Source organism: Podarcis muralis, chromosome 9 (genome assembly GCF_964188315.1).
Source record: "Podarcis muralis chromosome 9, rPodMur119.hap1.1, whole genome shotgun sequence".
Taxonomy (NCBI): domain Eukaryota; kingdom Metazoa; phylum Chordata; class Lepidosauria; order Squamata; family Lacertidae; genus Podarcis; species Podarcis muralis.
The window spans coordinates 1,725,691-1,747,966 of record NC_135663.1 but is presented as its reverse complement, the minus strand read 5'-3'; the positions used below and the strand labels follow the sequence as shown (position 1 = coordinate 1,747,966).

At 48.6% G+C, this 22,276-nt stretch overlaps 1 protein-coding gene across 8 annotated transcripts in view; it reads left to right on the top strand.

Annotated features, from left to right (window-relative positions):
* Positions 1 to 21,423, top strand: part of DYSF (dysferlin) — a 187,337-nt gene extending 165,914 nt beyond the window's left edge. For all 8 annotated transcript variants that reach the window (XM_077933691.1, XM_077933693.1, XM_077933695.1 and 5 more), the window contains 6 exons: positions 508 to 649; positions 5,759 to 5,858; positions 7,808 to 7,977; positions 9,670 to 9,779; positions 10,690 to 10,837; positions 17,765 to 21,423. In XM_077933691.1, the coding sequence (XP_077789817.1) occupies positions 508 to 649; positions 5,759 to 5,858; positions 7,808 to 7,977; positions 9,670 to 9,779; positions 10,690 to 10,837; positions 17,765 to 17,803 (709 nt within the window). In that variant the 3' untranslated portion in view covers positions 17,804 to 21,423. The remainder of the gene's footprint in view (positions 1 to 507; positions 650 to 5,758; positions 5,859 to 7,807; positions 7,978 to 9,669; positions 9,780 to 10,689; positions 10,838 to 17,764) is intronic.
* Positions 21,424 to 22,276: the final 853 nt, after the last annotated feature.

The following is a 22,276-nucleotide window of genomic DNA, read 5'->3' as shown; positions in this document are numbered from 1 at the left end:
TCTCGCAATGAGGGAACCACCAGAAGGCCCTTGGCGCTGGACCTCAGCGTCCGGGCAGAACGATGGGGGTGGGGACGCTCCTTCAGGTATACTTAGTTGAATAGGATCCAAAATGTGTTATGTACTGAGTTGAATAGGATTCAGAATGCAGCAGTCTGATTGGTCCTAGAACAATAGGATTCAGAATGCAGCAGTCTGATTGGTCCTAGAACAATAGGATTCAGAATGCAGCAGTCTGATTGGTCCTAGAACAATAGGATCCAGAATGCAGCAGTCTGATTGGTCCGCAGGAGCCACCCAATCCAACTCCAAGTGGAAGTGAATCTGCAACCTGATTGGCCTACAGGAGAATCCCGGAATTAGCCAATCACATGGGCCCCATTGTGTATATAATGTATATAAAGCAGACATTTCGGGGGAACTTTCATTCCTCACTACTATGAGCTGAATAAAGAGCATGAAATCCAACAACCATTGAGCAGCCGGACCTGTTTGCTCCTTTTGCAGGTGGCTGGTCGGTTACGAAGAGAACAAGCAGAAGACGGACGTGCATTACCGGTCGATGGGAGGCGAAGGGAATTTCAACTGGAGGTTCGTCTTCCCCTTTGACTACCTCCCTGCCGAGCAGGTCTGCTGCGTCTCCAAGAAGGTGAGTGTCCCTGGACTAAAGGAAGCTCTCTTGGTCCCAGGCTGTTTTCTGATGCAACAACAGCAACCGAACGCTACACAAAACACACACATACACACCCTTCCACTTCCATCATCTCCAGTCTCTACCCCCTTCCCAGTCTCCTGCATGGGCAGACCAGTGGCAGAGTATGGGGCTCTCAAATTTTAGTGGCACCCCGTGCGACGCCAAAATTTGGCGCTCTCCCTCAGTCAGGCTGGCTAATAATAATAATAATATTAATAATAATTATTATTTAACCAGGTGACAGAAAAACTGCAAAAAAAAAAAAAAATAGGGGCAATTAGAATAAGATCTATTCCAGTAGTACCTTGGTTCTCGAATGGCTTAGTTGTTACCACTGTATTTGATTACTGATGTAAACCTCCAAAATGTATTTTGTATAGTTAAGTTTTCACCTCTATCTTCAGTACACTATTTTATTTTATTTTATTGCTATGGCTAGTGGCTGATGCAAAAAAAGATTCTTCTGATCTGATATAACAGTAACAACAACAACAACAACAACAACAACAACAACAACAACAACAACAACAATTTATTTGTACCCTGCCCATCTACCTGGGTTGCCCATGCAATCCTGGCCCATCTTGCCCTGAGCAGGTCTTATGCTCTGTCTGCTGCCGAAAATGTGGCCCCATCCACCCCACTCCCCTGCAAAAGTGACAGCTCTCTGAAAAAGCCTCTGAGCAAGCACCCCCCACTGCACCAATATTATTGATCCCCCCTCCCCGTGCGCCAGCCGTCGCTGGATGCAGGAAACAAACAGCTTGTAAAAGGTTTTGCAAAGGTAGAAATAATGAGTGACAAGCTGGGCTCTGGAGGCGGGAGACGCATTCCTCTCCGGTGGGTTTTGATCTTGCCATGTGCCGTTTGAAGTCCAGCTTCATTACTTGCGGCCGTAAAAAAGAAGAAGAGAGAATTTTTTGGGGGGTGGGGTGGGGAGACGAGAAGGAAAGCGGCACAGGCTTGAAGTTCAAACCGAAACCCTCAGATGGAGAAGTGTTCTGCCGCAGCGGCACCTGCCATGAAGAGGGCCAGCTGGGGTGGCAGGCGAGTCCTCCAGGCGTCTTGGGCAAAGCAGCTGCGGAAGGAAAGGGCCCCTGGGGTGGGGGCCTCCCTGAAAGGTGGCGCTGTGCCCTCGAAATGGATCTGGGCTTTCAGGGTGCTGTGCATCCAAGACATTTCCAAGCCCTCTGTATCTGGACCACACGTTAGATAAACATGATAGAAGAATCCTCTACGTCCCTTCGTTTTCTCATAGGACAATTAGCTGTGCAATCCAAATCTCAGGCCCTATCCCTGCAGATCCAAAATACAGTGGTACTTCGGGTTACATACGCTTCAGGTTACAGACTAACCCAGAAATATTACCTCAGGTTAAGAACTTTGCTTCAGGATGAGAACAGAAATCGTGCAGCGGCAGCGCAGCGGCAGCAGGAGACCCCATTAGCTAAAGTCGTGCTTCAGGTTAAGAACAGTTTTAGGTTAAGAACAGACCTCCAGAACAAATTAAGTACATAACCAGAGGTACCACTGTACCTGCATCTTTTAATCTAATCCACTCTTTTACCCACATCAAACATGCAGCTTCATAATACATCTCCATATGTGGAAGCGCAAAGCCTCCTCTATCCTTCCCTCCTATGAGTATTTCATACTTGTGCCTTGGTCTTTCCCCCTGCCATACAAAATTTCTTAGATATTTCTTCCATTGTTTGAAACAATTCGTGGCTCCTTCTATTCAGCCATGCCTTCCTGGGACTGAGCTACAGAATCATAGAATTGTAGAGCTGGAAGGGACCCCGAAACTCATCTAGTCCAACCCCCCGCAATGCAGGAATCTCAGCTCAAGCATCCAGGACAGATGGCCATCCAGCCTCTGCTCAAAAACCTCCAAGGAAGGAGAGACCACAACCTCCTTCATTTCTTCTGCCCCAAATCTCCCAGCGTTCAGCTTCCTTGGATGTTTGCAAGTCCTCGTGTTAAGAGAGAGGGAGAAAAGCTTTTCTCTTCCCACTTCTTCCCTGCCAGGCATCATTTTGCAAACTTCAGTCTATCATGTTGCCTCTTTGTCACCTTTTCTCTAAACTAAAAAGTCCCAAATGCGGCCAACTTTCCTCATATGGGAGCTGCCCCACCCCCTTCGTCATTTTGGACAATATCCTTTTTGAGGTGAGGCCAACAGAGCTTTACACAATATTCTATATGTGGTGGCACCATGGGTAAAGAGGAGGAGGAGGAGGAGGAGGAGGAGGAGGAGGAGGAGGAGGAGGAGGAGGAGGAGAAGAAGAAGAAGAAGAAGAAGAAGAAGAAGAAGAAGAAGAAGAAGAAGAAGAAGAAGAAGAAGAGTAGTAGTAGTAGTAGTAGTAGTAGTTTGGATTTGATATCCCACTTTATCACTACCCTAAGGAGTCTCAAGGGATGCGGTTGGCGCTGTGGGTTAAACCACAGAGCCTAGGACTTGCCGATCAGAAGGTTGGCGGTTCGAATCCCCGCAATGGGGTGAGCTCCTGTTGCTCGGTCCCTGCTCCTGCCAACCTAGCAGTTTGAAAGCATGTCAATGTGCAAGTAGATAAATAGGTACCGCTCCGGCGGGAAGGTAAACGGCGTTTCCGTGCGCTGCTCTGGTTCGCCAGAAGCGGCTTAGTCATGCTGGCCACATGACCCGGAAGCTGTACGCCGGCTCCCTCGGCCAATAAAGCGAGAAGAGGTGAGTGAGGCTAAGAGACTTCAGAGAAGTGTGACTGGCCCAAGGTCACCCAGCAGCTGCATGTGGAGGAGCAGGGAAGCAAACCAGGTTCACCAGATTATGAATTCACCGCTCTTAACCACTACACCACACTGTAAATGACCCCTGGATGTTAAATCCAGTCAAAGGCAACTATGGGGTTACGGTGCTCATCTCACTTTCAGGCCGAGGGAGCCGGCATTTGTCCACGGACAGCTTTCCGGGTCATGTGGCCAGCAGGACTAAACTGCTTCTGGTGCAATGGGACACCGTGATGGAAACAAGAGCAAACGGAAATGCCATTTACCTTTCCGCTGCAGCCGTACCTATTTATCTACTTGCACTGGTGTTCTTTTGAACTGCTAGGTTGGCAGGAGCTGGGACTGGGATGGGGCACTTGTGTCAAGTGCCCAGCTCTCATGAGGTGTCACCTGAGCTGCCGGAAGCCGGTGTGTGTGTGATAGATAAGATAAAACTTTATTCGCATTAGCCAATGGCCATAGCAACAGTAAAACATTACAGTATACGCAGAAAAGGAAATTTGATATAAGAGCACAATTTAAAGTCCTGAATGAGCCGTCAGTTAGTGGCCCTTATTCTGATTGCCCCTGCTATGAACCTGGCGACCTTTGCTGTTATCTGCTCATTCTGATCTGATAGAAGAAAGGACATTGTGGCAGTGGTTGAGCGTCCTGGGATGGTTAGTACGAGTGGGGTGATGGTCTCGTTCCTCGGGTCTTTGTAGAGAGTACAGGACAGGTGGACGTGTGGCGCTGCTTTGGTGCTACCATCTCCACAGGGGCAAAGATGTTTCTCAGGCGGGATCTTTTGGAATCGACCCTCAAGATGGCAAGACATCCAGTCTTGCAAGTGTAAAAGCACATCTGTATTTTGGGATCATAAGTTTGTGCAGACATGGGGCCAGAGAATCAAAATGGAGAGGTGGAAAATGAACATACCAAGGGCAGAATTTCCTTATAGTGGCCGGGTTGTTCTGATGCTCGATATCTTTTAGACGTTGACCAATTAGACTGTTTGCTTTAGTAGGGCCCATAGTGAGTAACCGGGGTGTGTGTGTGTGTGTGGAGTGAATGAGCTCCCCCACCACCCAAGGGTGCTCCTGGCCCCAGCACATGAACGAACCCTGAGACTGAATCAGCAGCCAACATGGAATTCCAATCTGGATTTGCCAGATCTGCTCTGTTCCCCTGCTGGGCTCCACCCTCTCTCCAGATCATCGTTCCTCATTATTTTATTCCTAAGCGTCAAGCCAGGCTTGTAAACCCCCTCCTCCCGAAATAAATGGAGCCAGGAAGCTCTCTCAGTGCGCACCTTGACTTTGGAGGTATTTGTAATTGTGCCTCAAAGCTGACACCTTGAGGTTAATCCTACATGAGGCCGTTTCCCCCAGATGTTGCTCTGGAGGCCTCCTCTCGCCATTGTCTGAGGCGATGGGGCCCCCACTGGTCCTCTGGGGAGCTCATTACGAAGATGGATACTTTGTGTGCCTCCCTGGAATGTTCTCCCAGATGTTTGTTTTGAGCTGGTTTCATTCCGACCCCCACCAAAAAGAGAGATTTCGGTCCTCCCTGGCAGTGGAGTGGCTCGTTCTTCCACTCTTCTGACCTCCTCGCAGGCCGCTACCCAGTTATCCGTGCCCCGTAGCCTCGGGGGCCCTGTCCAATTTGGCAAGGTGCTCTGGAGACTGCCCAGCTGGTGTAAAAGCTCCCACAGAGATGGGCAAACCAGCCCACTGGAGAAGGAACCGGTGTCCCGCAATGATCAGGTTGGGTTCCTCCTTCATGTTCACTCTCTCCGGGATGTCCCCGTGCCAATAGTACGAAGTCATGCAGAGCGTGTGGACCCCACGGACCCCAAAGTGAAATCCTTCATCACACAGCACGGATTAAATGATGGAAATGAAATAAATGTGCCCAACCCTGCCTCAATTAGTCTATATCTACTGGTTAGTTTTGTGGCTTTGTTTCAACATCGTCTGCACTTGTTTTAAATGTGTTATTTCTGGGACACATTGCACTTTGGTGAAGTGCAAATGATAAATAAATAAAGGTGATGGGAGGGGCGATTGATTCAGATGGGGGCTGATGCCCACCCATTGCCCACTGTAGTTCATGCTCAACTCCTAATGCCAGCTTCTTAGAGTTCACCTCTTGATCCTTCAAAATGCTGCCACCATGTTTAAATGCTGGGATTCCTGATGTTGGTGGATGCCAAACACTCAAACCTAGCCTTCAGTTTAGCTGATAAAATGAAAGAAACCAGAATATTCATCCTTCTAACGGAGCATTTCCTGTCTTCCCGTGTCTGTACGAATGCAGGAGCATTTCTGGAGCCTAGACAAGACAGAGAACAAAGTTCGTCCGCAGCTGGTCCTTCAGATCTGGGACAACGACAAGTTCTCTTTTGATGACTACCTGGGTGAGTGGCAAGCGTCTCTTCCCCCTTTGGGCTGTCTTTGGACTCTTTGCCCCGCATTTCACTCTGCTGTCCTCGTCGCTTAACTTGTAGCATTTCCAAAAATTAGTTTTGGGATTGGCGGATGCACAGCCAGGCATAGTTTCCCTCTGGACTCTTTGACTGCGCATGCATTGAAAGGAAGCACAGGAAGGAAACTTGATGTGGCATCAGGATTTTTCCCTGTGCCAAGACATTGCCAGTGCAAAGAAGCAGCATTGCGCATGGAGGCCCATGCAAAAACCAAGAGGCACATTGAAAGCTGGAGCAAATCGGCGTGCTTTGAGCAGTTGGAATGAAGCCCAGAATTTAAATGCAGGAGAATTTCCCAGTCCTGTGTACAGGTGAACCACTGTGCATAGGTGACCTGCCACTGGTTGGCAGCCACAATATGGAAGTGATCAAACTGGCAGCTGTCTGGCAGCTGTGACTTGTGCGGTAGCCCATAAAGCAGACCCAGACAGTCTCCTTTTGAGAAATGGTTGAACTTATTTTCTGTTCTTTTCAACACTGGCGCATGACCAGCAAGGCTGAGTAGGTGTTCCTTACTCTTCCAAAGAGGAAAGACTTCTCTTCTGTTCACAAGTATTGCCTTCCAGTGGCATTGAGTGACCCCATATGGTGGTACCTCGGAAGTCGAACGGAATCCGTTCAACTTCCAAAACATTAGGAAACCAAGGCACGGCTTCTGATTGGCTGCAGGAAGCTCCTGCAGCCAATCGTAAGCCGCGTCGGACGTTCAGGTTCCAAAGAACATTCACAAACCAGAACACTCACTTCTGGGTTTATGGCGTTTGGGAGCCAAAACATTCAACTCCCAGGGTGTTTGGCTTCCAAGGTACGACTGTACAACCATTCAACATCAGCCTTGCAAATTGCCATTCCGCCAATCATCTGCCGCCAATGTGGATTCTTAGTAGCCCACAAATTGCCATGAGTCCACAGTGTGATGCAGCAGCAGCAAAAATAAATAAATAAATAAATAATGCTAATGCTGTTCTAGGCTGCATCCACAGAAGTCTAGTGTCCAGATCAAGGGAAGTCCTAGCCCCACTCTATCCTGTTTTGGTCAGACCACACCTGGAGTCCAGTGTCCAGTTCTAGGCACCACAGTTTAAGATGGATATTGACAAGCTGGAACATGTGCAGAGGAGGGTGACCAAGATGATCAAGGGTCTGGAAACCTAGCCTGATGAGGAATGGTTGAAGGATCTAGGTATGCTTAGCCTAGAAAAGAGGAGACTGAGAGGAGATCTGAGAGCCATCTTCAAATATCTCAAGGGCTGTCACATGGAAGATGCAACAAGCTTGTTTTCTGTTGCTCCAGAAGCAAACCAGTGTCTTCAAATGACAAGAAAAGAGATTCTAACTAAACTTTAGGAAGAACTTTCTGATGGTGAGAGCTGTCCAACAGACTTCCTCGGAAGATGGTGGACTCTCCTCTCTTGGAGGTGTTTAAACAGACGTTAGGTGGCCACCGGTCAAGTCTTTTCTATCTGTGATTCCTGCATTGCAGGAATGACTCCTGGGGGTCCCTTCTAACTCTACAATTCTATCATTCCTTCCAGGTGACCAGAATGAAACCATTAATGAAAGTCAGGTCTTTGTTCTCTGCTTCGGTCACAAATAACTGACATCTATAACTATGGGCAGCTGGGCTGCTAAAAACCCCTGCATGCTAGTAACTTCAGCAGACCGCTTTTCTGGTCGGCGATGGCAAAAGCAACCTGTTTCCATATTGTGCAGAACCATGCTTCATGCATGGAGTCGGTGGATGTTGGCTTCCACACCAAGCAGCTGCCCACAAATAGCACCCCTGTTGCTGGCGGAAGCTTGCCTAACCAGAGTCCTCTGCAGCTATCCAGCCTGCTTCATTCACAGCGCTGGACTCCTCCTTTCTTCCCGCCTTGTAGGTTCCATCCAGCTGGATCTCAACCACATGCTGAAGCCAGTCAAGACAGCCGAGAAGTGCACGTTGGACCTGTTTGACTCCGCGGAGAGGGTGGTCTCGCTCTTTGAGCAGAAGACAGTGAAGGGCTGGTGGCCTTGCGTGGCAGAGGAGAATGGAGAAAAGACCATCGGAGTAGGTCCCTCTCTTCTCTCTTTTTAAAAAAATCATTTTTATTACATTTTCCACTTTAACAATCCAATCCAATCACATTAAATATTCCAAATTGTACATCTACAGATCAAATAACCTGAATATTCTGCCAAATTATGAATTTTTAATAGGACTTCCCATGCTTCAAGTTCGGAGTTCAACTTGAAGGCTCCTCTCTTCTCGTTGCACAATGAAAGCCTTCTCTGGGTCAAGCAGGGGTGGCAGGATCTAGGCCACGGCTGTGGGGTCTGAGCTTGTGGGAACAGGCCAGGAAAGAGACCTTGGGATCGTGGCAGATCACTCAGTGAAAAGGTCTTCCTAGTGTACAGCAGCTGTGAAAAAGGCAGATTCCATGCTTAGGGATCATTTGGAAAGGCCTTGAAAATAAGCCTGCCAGTCTCAGATATGCAAATCATTATACAAATCTATGATGTGACCTCGTTCGGAATACAGCGTGCAGTTCTGGATATGGTAGAATTGATGGGGTTCGGAAAAGTTCAATGGGGTGGAGGAAAGGTTGCATAGTGGGGATGTGAATGAAGAAGATTTTACAAGTTGTAATGAAAGCAGACAGGAAGACGCCGAATGCTAGAACCAAACAGAGTCGCCTGGGGAAGCTGAACATTGGAAGTTTCAGGGTAGACAAAAGAAAATGCTTCTTCATACACACAGTGCATAGATAAATTGTGGAATTTGATGAATTAAGTTGTATTTCTATGCTTCTTTTCATCCAAATGAATCCCAAAGCACCTTACAAACAAGAAATAACCATAACAGAACTGAGCGCCGCAAGTATGACTTAAATCATAGAAAACAATGAACAAATCGTCAGTAAAGGAATTACAATCTAGAAGTCGCTACTAACAAAGCGGCAACTAAAAAGGAAGCTGAACACCACAGAGGTTTTCTGGGGTGGCCATTCTGGGCCTTTAAAAAAGGTAAAGGTAAAGGTACCCCTGCCCGTACAGGCCAGTTTTGACAGACTCTAGGGTTGTGCGCCCATCTCACTCTATAGGCCGGGGGCCAGCGCTGTCCGGAGACACTTCCGGGTCACGTGGCCAGCGTGACAAAGCTGCTGTGGCGAGCCAGAGCCACACACAGAAACACCGTTTACCTTCCCGCTAGTAAGCGGTCCCTATTTATCTACTTGCACTTAGGGGTGCTTTCGAACTGCTAGGTTGGCAGGCTCTGGGACCGAGCAACGGGAGCGCACCCCGCCGCGGGGATTCGAACCGCCGACCTTTCGATCAGCAAGCCCTAGGTGCTGAGGCTTTTACCCACAGCACCACCCGCGTCCCCGTGTCCCCCGCGTCCCCGTTCTGGAGTGGCCATTCTGGGCCTTTACATCATCCTGAATCAGAAAACGTACCTAAATATTCTGGGGGAATTAGACTGCTTGGGCTACATCTAACTCAGTCCTACTCAGAGCAGAACCATTAAAATTAAGGGGCAGGAAATTAGTTCCGTCTATTAATATCAGTGGGTCTGTGCTGAGTAGGACTAACGTTGGATACAAGCCTTTGTATATCCAGCCAGGGTTCCCTGCCCTGACTGGCCTTCCTTGGCGCTCCAGGGTCTTAGGCAGAGAAGGGTGTCTCCTCCACTTGGTCTCCTCAGATCAGTGTTGTGGTCTTTGCATCTCAGTCCTCGAAATCCCCCTTTTCTCCCATACAGGGAAAGTTGGAAATGACCCTGGAGATCATCAGTGAGCAAGAGCATGACGAGAGGCCGGCTGGGTTGGGCCGGGACGAACCAAACATGAATCCCAAGCTGGAAGACCCAAAGTAAGAGTTCACAGTCGCCTTAGGGTATACAAAGGGGCTCTGCGCCTGTGCTCCCTCAGTCCATGCTGAAGCAAACATTGGGAAGCGGGTTTGGGGAAAATGCCATGCAACAGGGCACTCCTTGCATTTGGTATTGCTGTCTGTTATTTTATCCCATTGCAACACCCCTTCTATTGCATTGTCCCATCTCTTGCATGGCCCCATCGTGTGGCGGTATAGTTAGGGAGACAGTCCACAGGTTCTGGGTAGCTTGAGACTTTAGAATACCTCAGAAGACCTTAAGGTAAAGGTAAAGGTACCCCTGACCGTTAGGTCCAGTCGCGGACGACTCTGGGGTTGCGCGCTCATCTCGCTCTATAGGCCGAGGGAGCTGGCATTTGTCCTCAGACAGCTTCCGGGTCATGTGGCCAGCATGACTAAGCCGCTTCTGGCGAACCACTACTTGCACTTGACGTGCTTTTGAACTGCTAGGTGGGTAGGAGCTGGGACTGAAAAACGGGAGCTCACCCCATCGTGGGGATTCGTACCGCCGACCTTCTGATCAGCAAGCCCTAGGCTCTGTAGTTTAGACCACAGCACCACCCGCGTCCCATGCACCACTCACGTCCCATCAGAAGACCTTAGTGCAGAGTAATTTTACAGTGAAGGAGACAGGTGGAGGTCTTCATCCTGGTCCTGCCCATATCTGTCTCTGTGGGCTTCTGAAAAGCCTGTGGTTGCCTCGACCTTCCATCTCAACCCTGCCCTGTCTCACCTGCTGCGATTCCATCTCAACCCTGCCCTGTCTCACCTGCTGCGAGCGCCAGGGGATGACTCTGCCCAAGGGCACTGCCCTTCTGAAGGGTATCTGGCCCATCCTGGCACCGCTTTCAGGATTTCTGGGCCTAGCTGTGTCTCTCTTTGTCTGCAGGCGCCCAGAGACCTCCTTCCTATGGTTTACCTCCCCCTACAAGACTCTGAAGTATATCCTGTGGAGGCGGTTCAAGTGGGTCTTCCTCGTCTTCCTCTTAATCTTCATTGTGCTGCTCTTCCTGGGGATCTTCATCTATGCCTTCCCGGTAAGAACCACAGGGAGTTGGTTAGATGGTGAAATGCACGCACACTCTATGTCCAAAGTCATAGAATCGTACAGGTAGAAGGGACACCGAGGGTCTTCTAGTCCAACCCCCTAAAATGCAGGTATCTCAACCAAACGAGCATCTCTTTATAGCAAAGGTGAGGGACCCTTTTCAGCCTCCCATGAACACTGACTTTGTTTTTCTGGCTCCACTTTTGCCCCGGTCTCCATTTCAAGGTGCTATTTCTCAATAGGGAATCCTAGAATTTTAGGCTTGGAAGGGACTCTGTTGGATCATAGGCGTCTCTAACAGAAGCATACCAAGAAAACAGTTTGCTTGGGAGCACAATCCTTCTCGGTGCTCAGTGTGGAGAGTCTCCTGGAAAGTGTTCCCAGCTTGAATCGCTTAAAGATGGAGCAGGATGCTTTATGGAGAGTCACGCAGGCTGGGTTGCTCGTTCCTGGGGCTTGAAAGGAGCTTTCTCTGCCCCCTCCTGAGGCCTAAAAGTGGAGGAAGGGGCTGCCGCCTCATTAATCTGGACGGCAGAGTTTCCTCCCCCCCCCGGCCAGTCCTAGCTACATTCCACCTGCCCAGCTTGCTACGGGGCAAAGTTCCTGAGTACCTCCGTTTTTAAGCGCCGGAATAATTCATGCGGTGCCGCGAAATGTCCTCCTGCACAAACCCCGATAAGAAAAACGACCCACTTGCCCTGGTCCCACACATAACAAATTCTGCGGCTGGGATATTAAAAACATACCTGCTTGGCCTGGAGAAGGGAGGCCGAGGTGGCCAGGCAAATGAGGTGACAAATGGTCAGATCCTTTTGGGATGCCGGTTCCTTGCAGAGCTCAGCGATCCCCGGCAACACGGCAGACTCCCCATGTTTTTATTCCCCTGTCACCCTGGACACATTAGCTGCCCAGGAATGCAGCCCTAACTCATTAGCTGCCGGGAGAAGCCCAGCCTCCCTTATCTGATGAGCTTCCCAGATGAACCCAAAGCAGCCAGCGAAGGTGTTGTTGTTGGGGCACCTATCCTGGTGCCCTTTTCAGTGTGCATCCATTTCTGTGCACGATGGTATTGGGCAAGTTATGCATGGAATTGGAAGAAGAAGAAGAAGAAGAAGAAGAAGAAGAAGAAGAAGAAGAAGAAGAAGAAGAAGAAGAAGAGGAGGAGGAGTTTGGATTTGATATCCCGCCTTTCACTCCCTTTAAGGAGTCTCAAAGCAGCTAACATTCTCCTTCCCCTTCCTCCCCCACAACAAACACTCTGTGAGGTGAGTGGGGCTGAGAGACTTCAGAGAAGTGTGACTAGCCCAAGGTCACCCAGCAGCTGCATGTGGAGGAGCGGAGACACGAACCCGGTTCCCCAGATTACGAGACTACCGCTCTTAAACACTACACCACACTGGCTCTCGGTTCCATCTCTGATGACCTTCTCTCGTTAGGGCTGTGAGTGATGCTTGCCTGAAATTCTGGCAAGGAGGCTGCCAGTCTGTGCAGGCAACACTGAGAAAGATGGACTCGGTATAAGTCAGTGCCCTCTGAGACTTACGGCACAAGCTGAACCGTGTCTACTCAGAAGTAGACCCTATTGAATTCACCGGGGCTCACTCCCAGGTAAAATGGCTCAGGACTTCAGCCTTACTTTGGTGTCAATGTCTGCTGCCTGAGGTTGCATTTCATGGCAATTTGGATGGTGGAAGAAGCCCTTAAGTCTCTGGGATGAAGCAGAACAGAAATCAAGCTGGATATGTGAAAATGAGGGGGCAGCCCGACTCGTATTTCTGAAAAGCAACTGAGGCATGTCATGGAATTTTTCTGCTTTCATTTATTTAGAATCGTTCCCCTGCCCCCCGCCCATCCCCTTCCCTCTCCCCATTTATTGAGGTTGCTGACTTGAACGTCTCGTCCTGGATCTGGGTTCTCTTTCCCTGCTCTGTTACCCATTACTCTTTGGCAATAGTGCTAGCATTGGGGAAGGGCAGGGGGAGGAATTGGTGACGCTCCGAGTATCAGGGATGCCCCCAAACACGAAGAGGCCTGGCAAGGCCCCGAGAAGTGATTTCTTGCTTCGTATCAGAGTGGATGCAGATGGAAAATTGCACAACGGCCGGCTTTTAAAAATACTGCTCAGCTCATACATGGAAGATGGAGCAAGCTCGCTTCCTGCGGCTCCACAGGGCTGGACCCAAACCGATGGATTCAAATTCTAAGGAAGGGGATTCCGACTCAACATCAGGAAGAACTTTCTGGTGGTGAGAGCTGTTCAGCAGTGGGACAGACTCCCTTGGAAGGTCAACCTATCAGGGCTTTAATAATAATAATAATAATAATAATAATAATAATAATAATAATAATAATAATACCCCACCCATCCAGCTGGGTTGCCCCAGCCACTCTGGGCGGCTCCCAACAGAATATTAATAACATGATAAAACATTAAACATTACAAGCTTCCCTAAAGAAGGCTGCCTTCAGATGTCTTCTAGAAGTAAGATAGTTGTTTATTTCCTTGACATCTGGTGGGAGGGCGTTCTACAGGGCGGGCACCACTACCGAGAAGGCCCTCTGCCTGGTTCCCTGTAACTTGGCTTCTCGCAGTGAGGGAACCGCCAGAAGGCCCTCAGCACTGGACCTCAGTGTGTGGGTAGAACGATGGGGGTGGAGATGCTCCTTCAGGTAGCTGGAATTCTTGCAAGGCTAGGAGTTAGACTATATGATCCTCAGGTTCCCTTCTACAATTCTACGATCCCATGATTCAGTTTGCTGCCTCACAGAACAGGTGGGTGGCAGGCTATAATTTTCTTTCCCACAAGGCAGACCTGCCCAGGGTAGCCCACCAGCCCTGCCCAGGGGTCGACAGGGGCCTTGAGAACCCCCCTTCTGATGCTCTGCTAGGACTGCACACAAGTCCCAGGGGGGAGAGGGCCAGTGCTCAGTGGCAGAGCATGTGCTGTCCATGCGAAAGGACCCAGTTCCTTTCTTGATGGCAACACCATCCTGGGCTGGGAAAGACCCTGGTCTCAAACTGAATAGCTCAGACATTAGAGCAGGAGACACCTAGAGCAGGAGCAGGTTGTGGGTCTGAGCCCCCCATTGGGCAAAAGATTCCTGCATCGCAGGGGGTTGGACCAAATGACCTTCACGGCCCCTTCCAACTCTATGAGTCTGTGATTCTAAACCCCAGAGAACCATCCGCTCTTGGTGTGGAGCAGGGAGGCTAAAGGCCGCTAACTTATGGCTCTCTGGGTGTTCTTGCGCTCCCGGCTTCTGTCAGGCTCAGCCACAGAAAAAACCCCAAACCCAAACTGCAGAGCGAGGTCCTGTGCATGATTCCCACATGGAGCGAACATGGGCACCGCCCACAAGGGGCGTCTCCTGCTGCCACTTCCTATGATCTCTTTCTCCCCGTCTTGGGTGATGAAGCCTTTTTGGCTTCCGCCATCCCTCCAAGTTTGAAGAAGAAGAAGAAGAGTTTGGATTTGATATCCCGCTTTATCACTATCCGAAGGAGTTTCATAGCGGCTGACATTCTCCTCTCCCTTCCTCCCCCATAAAAAAACACCCTGTGAAGTGAATGGGGCTGAGAGACTTCAGAGAAGTGTGACTGGCCCAAGGTCACCCAGGAGCTGCATGTGGAGGAGCGGGGAAGCGAACCCGGTTCACCAGATTACGAGTCCACCGCTCTGAACCACTACACCACGCTGGCCTTTTCCACCCAGATAGGAGGGCCTCCTTCCCCTCCTGGCCTCTCAGACAAGCCCTAAAAATAACAGCCTCGATATTCTGGAGGAAGCCTCCTAAAAGACAGACGGTGAGAAATTAATTAGGAGGTTCTCGTGTTCCGCCGAGGGAGCTTGCTAATGGTGCGTGATGATGTGCCTCGCTTTGGACTGGCTCACTTTATGGGGCGGAGGGCGTTCCTCCCCCCCCTGCCCCCCCCCAATGGGAAGAGAGCCTCATAAGTTGGTGCGAACGGCAATTTATTACGCTGCCTGGGGTCACACTTCCCTGCCCCACCCCTTCCCAGTTGGCTCTCGTTCCTCTTGCTCTCCTTCCAACGTTGCTTTTTTAGGGTGGGGGCAACAGAACGGGCCAAGCGGTGGCTATCAGCCCGTCCCAATTAAATCCAGCGGGTTTGGAAGGGAAATGCCTGCCTTTGCCGAGCCGTGTGTATGTGTGAATCGGAGCTGCTTTCCACCTCTTTCCAAGCAGCATAAACATGGATGTCAGCTTGGCTTTGCTACAGATTTAATAAGGGAAGCGTTCGGAATATTTATGTGACGGGCTCCGTGCTGGAAAGACGGCCGGCCACAGAGGGGAGAATAGTCCAGAGGCGGCCAGAGTTGGGGGTCGGGGTGGAGATCTGAGCATGTGCACCAGGGTCTTATTTATTGAAGACCTTTCTCTGAGGCTTTCTTCAGCAGTTTGCAGACTCTTTTCCAAGCCACTGTGCCCTTGGTTCCATTCAAAGGCGTCGGGGCGCGGGTGGCACTGTGGTTTAAACCACTGAGCATCTTGGGCTTGCCGATCAGAAGGTCGGCGGTTCGAATCCCCGCGATGGGGTGAGCTCCCATTGCTCGAGGGAGCCAGCGTACACCTTCTGGGTCATGTGGCTAGCATGACTAAGCCGCTCCTGGTGAACCAGAGCAGCGCACGGAAACACTGTTTACCTTCCCGCCAGAGCGGTACCTATTTATCTACTTGCACTTTGACGTGCTTTCGAACTGCTAGATTGGCAGGAGCTGGGACCGAGCAACGGGAGCTCACCCCATCGCGGGGATTTGAACCACCGACCTTCTGATCGGCAAGTCCTAGGCTCTGTGGTTTAACCCACAGCGCCACCCGCATCCCTTATTATTAATAAGTACTATTAAATCTGGGTGGATTCCCACGTATATAAAAACATCAGCTATTAAAAACCTCCCAACACAGAGCTGCCTTCAGATTTCTTCTAAAAGTTGGTTTGTTCTTCATCTCCTTGACATCTGAAGGGAGGTCGTTCCACAAGGAGTACTCGACTACTGAGAAGGCCTTCCCTCAACTCACCCCCTGGGTCCATAAACTCATTCCCCTACCCTATCAAAAGCATGATTCCTAACGGCGGTTTGCACAACCCGCTAAGGAAGACGGCGACAGGAGAAAATTCGAAACGGTCACCGTTCATTGCACGTTTATTCAAAACCGAATTAAAACTATTCAAGTTTGATTGATACAGCAGAACGGATGAACTTGACCTAGTGATAGCAGTTTTTCAAAGTCGGGTGGTCATTTATGCCTCTTGGCACCCCCACCCCGGTGATTCCCCATTCCCCTCCTCCCAAGGGGGGGTCCTGCCTGCTTTGGTAGGGTTGCCACATTTATTTATTTTGGGGCCAAAGCTTAAAAAAAAAAACCAACACACTTCCGACATGGGTTGCCCTATGCCTTGGTCTTCCTGGACATTTTTGCTGATTTTCAGAAATTCCACCTAGACTCTGTTTCCAGCAGATGAATCCTGGCTATGTCCAGGAAATTCTGGACGTATGGCAGCCCTGTGCTTTGGGAACTGCCGGCTTAATCCCCCCCCCCCATTTCTAAGCGGTAGACATAAAAAAAAAAAAAGAAATCAGCACAAAAGAGGACCAGAAGTCCCTAAGAGTTGATCAGAAAGCCAAACGCTCCCTCTTTCAAGGTTATGATCTGTTTCTTTCTCCTCTGTCCTTGCTGTTCTCCCCCCCCCCCCCAATTTTTTTATTATTAATTTTCCAAATTTATAAGAAACAAATAAGAAAACATTGTCCTTGCTGGTCTTTCCTGGACCTGGACGCTGCTGGACTCTCCTGCCCAGTCCATCCTCTGGCAAAGGCCTCTCTCGGTGGCAGACATTATTAGGAGGGCAAAAGAAGCAGCTGCTCTCGCCTGCTGGGAAAAGTTATCGGCCGTTTGGAAGATTTTAACTGGCGCTCAGAATCTGTTTATGGACCAGGGGTGTTTTCTTCTTCTTCTAACATATGGAAGAGATGAAGCAAAACTGTTCCTGGAAATGAATATATCAGAAGTATTTTCTGCCAGGCCAGTAATGTTAATTTTTTATATATAAAGAAAGAAATCTGTGCTGTTAGGTATTTCCACATGGGTTTTTTCTTCAGGAACACTTGTTGTTTTCTGCAAATTTGCTCTTGTTTTGGGGAGGGGAAAGAGCCACTTTTGAGGAAGGAGAGTATATATTTAAAGAAGATAAATATATGAGTATGCTAAGTAATAATAATAATAATAATAATAATAACATTTATTCTTTATACCCTGCCCATCTTGCTGGGTTTCTCCAGCCACTCTGGGTGGCTGCCAGCAAAAGATTAAAAATGTATTAAAACATCAGTCGTTAAAAACTTCTTTAAACAGTTAATTTGGATATGCAGAAGATATTAAATATAAATTTAAGGAGCCACAGAAAGAGGGGGAAGAAAGTCAAGTTTTAAAATGTCAGAATGATTGTAAAATCAGTGAAATTTATATATCTGAAAAGTATAAATACCGTATTTTTTGCTCCATAAGACGCACTTGACCATAAGACGCACTTAGTTTTTAGAGGGGGAATGCAAGAAAAAAATATTCAGTATGCACCCCAGGCTCTGCTCAGCGCTCCCTTTGACGAGCCACTTGGAGCGTGTGTGCGGCGCTTGCAGGCTTTTCCCCAAGGAGGGAGAAGGGGCAGAAGCTAGAACAGCAAGAGGGAGCGCTGCGCAGAGATCCCTCTTGCTGTTCTGGCTTCTGGGATAGCTGCGCAGCCTGCATTCTCTCCATAAGACTCACACACATTTCCCCTTACTTTTTAGGAGGGAAAAAGTGCGTCTTATAGAGCGAAAAATAGGGTAATTAAAATAAAATAAAATAATTGCCCAGAGCGACCTTTCCTCACCTGCTTGCCTTTGTCTCCCTGCAGAACTATGCTGCCATGAAGCTGGTGAAGCCCTTCAGCTGAACTTGGGCCAGGGAGGAGAAGGAGCTGCTGGGAAGGAGCTGGAGAACCCGCTGAGATCCCCGGACGATGGCGCCTTTCCAAAGTCACGGCCCGACCTCTGCCACGCTGTGCAAAGGGGGAAAGGAATTGGTGGCGCCTCCTGGCCGAAACTGCACTCCTTCACACACACACACACACACACACACACACACACACACACACACACAACCCCTCCCTCCCCACTTGTCCAACCCTGCAAGTGCTGCTCAGGTGACTGAACTGGTATACCAAAGCTGGACTTTCCCCAACCTTCTGCAGGCTTGTTTTCTGTACAGTGGTACCTCTGGTTATGAACGGGATCCATTCCGGAGGCCCATTCGCAACATGAAAAGAACGCAACCCGCAGTGGCGCGTCTGCGCACACGCGGGTCGCGATTTGCTGCTTCTGGTCATGCGTGTGATGTCATTTTGTGCATCTGCGCATGCGCGTGTGGCAAAACCTGGAAGTAACCCGTTCCGGTACTTCCGGGTCGCCGCAGGACGTAACCTGAAAGAACGTAACATGAAGCAGATGTAACATGAGGTATGACTGTATAGATTAGCTGAAAGAACTTCCTTGAGACTTCCCTTGGACACCGGAACAAGAAGATGGTCACTTCTTGACCAGTGGTAGCCGTCCCAGGAGGAGAGCTGGATCCTCGCATGAGACTTTCTCTTCCGGCATCGGCAAGGTGCTCAAAGCCTCTTGGAAACAGGAAAAGCATGGTGGGTTTTTAGGATCCGGACCCCGGAATCCTCCACACCCTATAATCCAGATACTCCCCAGCGTTCTTGCTTACCAGGAGCGGGTCCTGTTTCCCTCCCCCTGAAAAAAACTCTACTTTGGTTTGATCGATTTCCGGGATGCCTTATGCAAATATTTGTGTGAGCTGCTTCTTCAAGTCTCAGCCCCTTTCTCCACTCTCCAGGATCTCTAGGGCTGAAATCTCTGGGGCACCCACCTCTTGTGCCTGGGTCAATGCAAGCACTTGAACAGAGGGCCACCATTTCATACACTGTGACACTTAAAGTATATTTTGCGCTGTTGGCCAAAGATTGGAGGGCGACCACATTTTTCTTTGGAACAAATGCCCTATTTGTTAAAAAATCTGTGGTGAGCAGGCTTGGACAGAATGAATGAGCAGGGCAGATGGAGAAGATCCATGTGTAAGGAGAATTGGGGTGTGTATTATTTCACCTGTGAACTTTTTGACAGCGCCCCAAATCCTGTGCTCATAACCTGGGATTAAATTTTGTTTTAATTTTAATGAGAAACTATCCAATGCACACTTTCTGATCTGCAAATTGAAACACACCTGATCTTTGAAATTCACACTTCTCTGAGTTTTGCCGGTCAGTTCCCCGGCCAAACAGTGTGTACAAAATGCCATATATTAGAAAGCAAGTGTGCATTAAAAATGTAGACAGTGGTGAAACTGGTATACAAAAATGCATTATGCTGGAGAAAATTGCTTTGCAAAAATGTGTACATTAGTCAAAATTGCATACAAAAATGTGTGCATTAGGAGGAACTAAAATGCCCATGAGTGCTTTCCTAATAAATAGCAAATTGTTGCCAAAATGTGGAGAACTAAATTTAAGATCAGAAAAAAGAGGAAACCATAGAAACTTAAGCAGACAGATTTGTCTATCTATCCCGTGTCTAACTAATTCCACAATTGTCACAGGCAACCAAATTGTTCAAATTCTGATAAGATAAATCAGACCGTTACAGAATTCAGGGAGCAGAAAGAAATTTGGAGGACCATCTGGGTGGATGTTCTCCTGCTGCAGCTTCATTCCATGTTCTTGTACCAACCCCATGCACTTCTGCAGGGCTTGAGCAGGAGAACTTCTCACTGGATTCTGCTCTTGAGAAGCAGGTGATCAGGGTTAAAATTCACCAAGTTTAAACTGACTTCCAAACATTTCAAAAATAAGTACAGTACTGGGTGATTTATTTTGGACAGCATTTGCAAAGACCTTGCGACGGGGCTGAAGATAGAGGCTGCTCTCTCCCCCCCCCCCTTAATGCAAAGTTGTCAAGTTTCAAAATGTGAAGAGATTGAAAACGTTGCCAGGTTTCACATTGGTGAGAAATGCTTTTTTCAGATCTGCCCTCTGGCAGCTGGACCTGCCACAGCTGTCGACTGATGGCAGGCTGGACTAAGTTATTATTGGGCTGCAAAGGAGAACTCTCTCTCTCTCACACACACACACAATTCTTTTTATTTTTATTTTTTCTAGCAACTCCTGACACGCTTCCAATCTGCCTCTGCCCGTTTTCCAGTCCAAAGACTGGACCTCCCATCAACCGACCTACTTTGGCCAGCCTAATGTGGCTGTTCCCTCATTAGCAAATCTGCAAAAACTAGAATGGCAGATTTTCATTGCTTTGCCAAGCAAGCCTTTGCCTGTCTGCTCAGAAGCAAACCCCTCTGAATCCCACAGGACTTACTCTGAGAAAAGTGTGCTTAGGATCACAGCCATAACCATGTAAATTAACGGAGAACCTTTTGGTCAACTGGGCTGCCAATTTCAAGACAAGCTGCGATTGTTTTTTCTCTCATGCAAGTGTTTTCTGAATGCTGTGCCTTCTCTGGGGGCTGGAAGTTTGCTTCCCCGCCCTCCAGAACAACTGTTTTTACTTCTTATGCAAATATGTGTAGATTTAATCAGTGCTTTCACCTCTTAGCAACTGAGCAATTTAACCGGCTTACAAATTATTTCACTGGTTGGCAGCCAGGGATGGGGCAGAAATGCAATCAGGTTCATGTTTAAAAGCGAACCTACCGAATTCTCACTTTCTGAAACAAGAAGGGAATCGAAATGCCGCCATCCGTCGAAATTCGCTCTTTTCTGAATTTTGCAATGCAGTTCTCCTGTCTCAGACGAGGCAACTAAAAATGTGTACGTTTGTGAAAGTAATATGAAAAGATTCATTATATAAGGGGGGGATTGCTTTGCAGGAATGTTTGTGTTAGGCAAAATTGCGCCCCCCCCCCAAATTGAGATTGTTAGAAGAAATTTACGCTAAAATATTGACGGATGTTCATGAGGACTTGGAACTTCAGAGTGGAAAAATGAGGAGCCGAGAGAAATTTGCCCATCCCTAGCAATGGTCCCACCAAATGACAACCCTTCAGCAGTTGGGGGAATGCTTCTGCTGACAGTGGCCTACATGAGTCCTCTTGGACAACCAACCCATGCAGAAGCGTTTAGACTCTGATTTAGCATAACCTCAACAGACCCCTGTGACCCACCCCTTGCTTGCTCAAAGGGTTTATTCCGTTTCCTGGCCTGGGTGCTGAGGCCCGAAAGGCAGGCTAGGCTTCCTGTCCCATCCAGAGGGAGCCAGCCCCAATCCGTTTTGCATTTTATTTTATTATTTTATGCAATATTATGGAGCACCTTCTGCAGGCCTGATCTTTGCTGCAGCTGAGACAAACCAGAAGCCACATATAAAACTGCTTCAGAGCCGCTCCAGAGCTCAGGGCTCTTTGAAAGGGAGGTGGCTGGGAGTTTTCTGTATCACCTGTATTTGCCTTGGAAGCAATATCGCAATTGCATTGCGGTTACCAATGAAATCCTATTAAACCTCCCGCATGCCTCTGGTGTTTTATTTTCCAGAACATGAAGCTCAGGGGTGTGTGGGTGGGGGGCGGGGTGTTTATAGCTCTCCCATCTCTACCCCCAAAACACGTGGAGAGCCATTGCATCTGATGCCACTTATCAGGGAATCAAATGGAGGTGTGTCGCCATCTTGTTTATCTCCATTGCACTGGGTGAAGAAGGTGAGATGGCTCAGGATTCTTTGCTTTCAACTGCCAGCAGCTCTCCTGGTAGGTTCCCCGCACATTTTGCAAGAGTAACTGTGGAACAGCAGGTCCTCTGCATGCAAAAAATAAAGCAAAACCCAAATCCAGTCCTTCTGGATTAGACTAAGGTGGGTCCATCAAGTCTTGGGTTTAAGCACAGTGAAGCAGAGGCCAAGTTGCCAAGCAAGGCGTGGCAGGGACGGTCCTTCCAGGCTGTTTTGTCCCTGGTTGGCATCTGGTACCCAGAGGCACTCCTCAAGTTGTAAGGGGGTCAGCAATGTCTTTAAATGAAGTGGCGTACCAGATGAAAGACAATAAAATTATTTGTAAAGTGATATGTGCATGCAGGTCATCATCTGTAAAAAAATTATTTTCAGTTGATGAAGCAATTCTCTATCCTCCCACCACACTGACGAAGAAGTCTACGAAACAGTAGTCAATATTCAGAATCACGGTTCAGTGTTGGACATCATATTTGCTGAATACACAAAGCTTCACAGCTTGTCTTTCGTTGTACAAAGTCTGGTACCTCGCTTCATTTAAAGATTTTCAGAGACTATCCTGGCTCCTAGCCGTTAAGAGACCCACCCTCTTCCCTTGATGGCCGTCGAAGCCATTTTCGTGGCAACCACTGCAT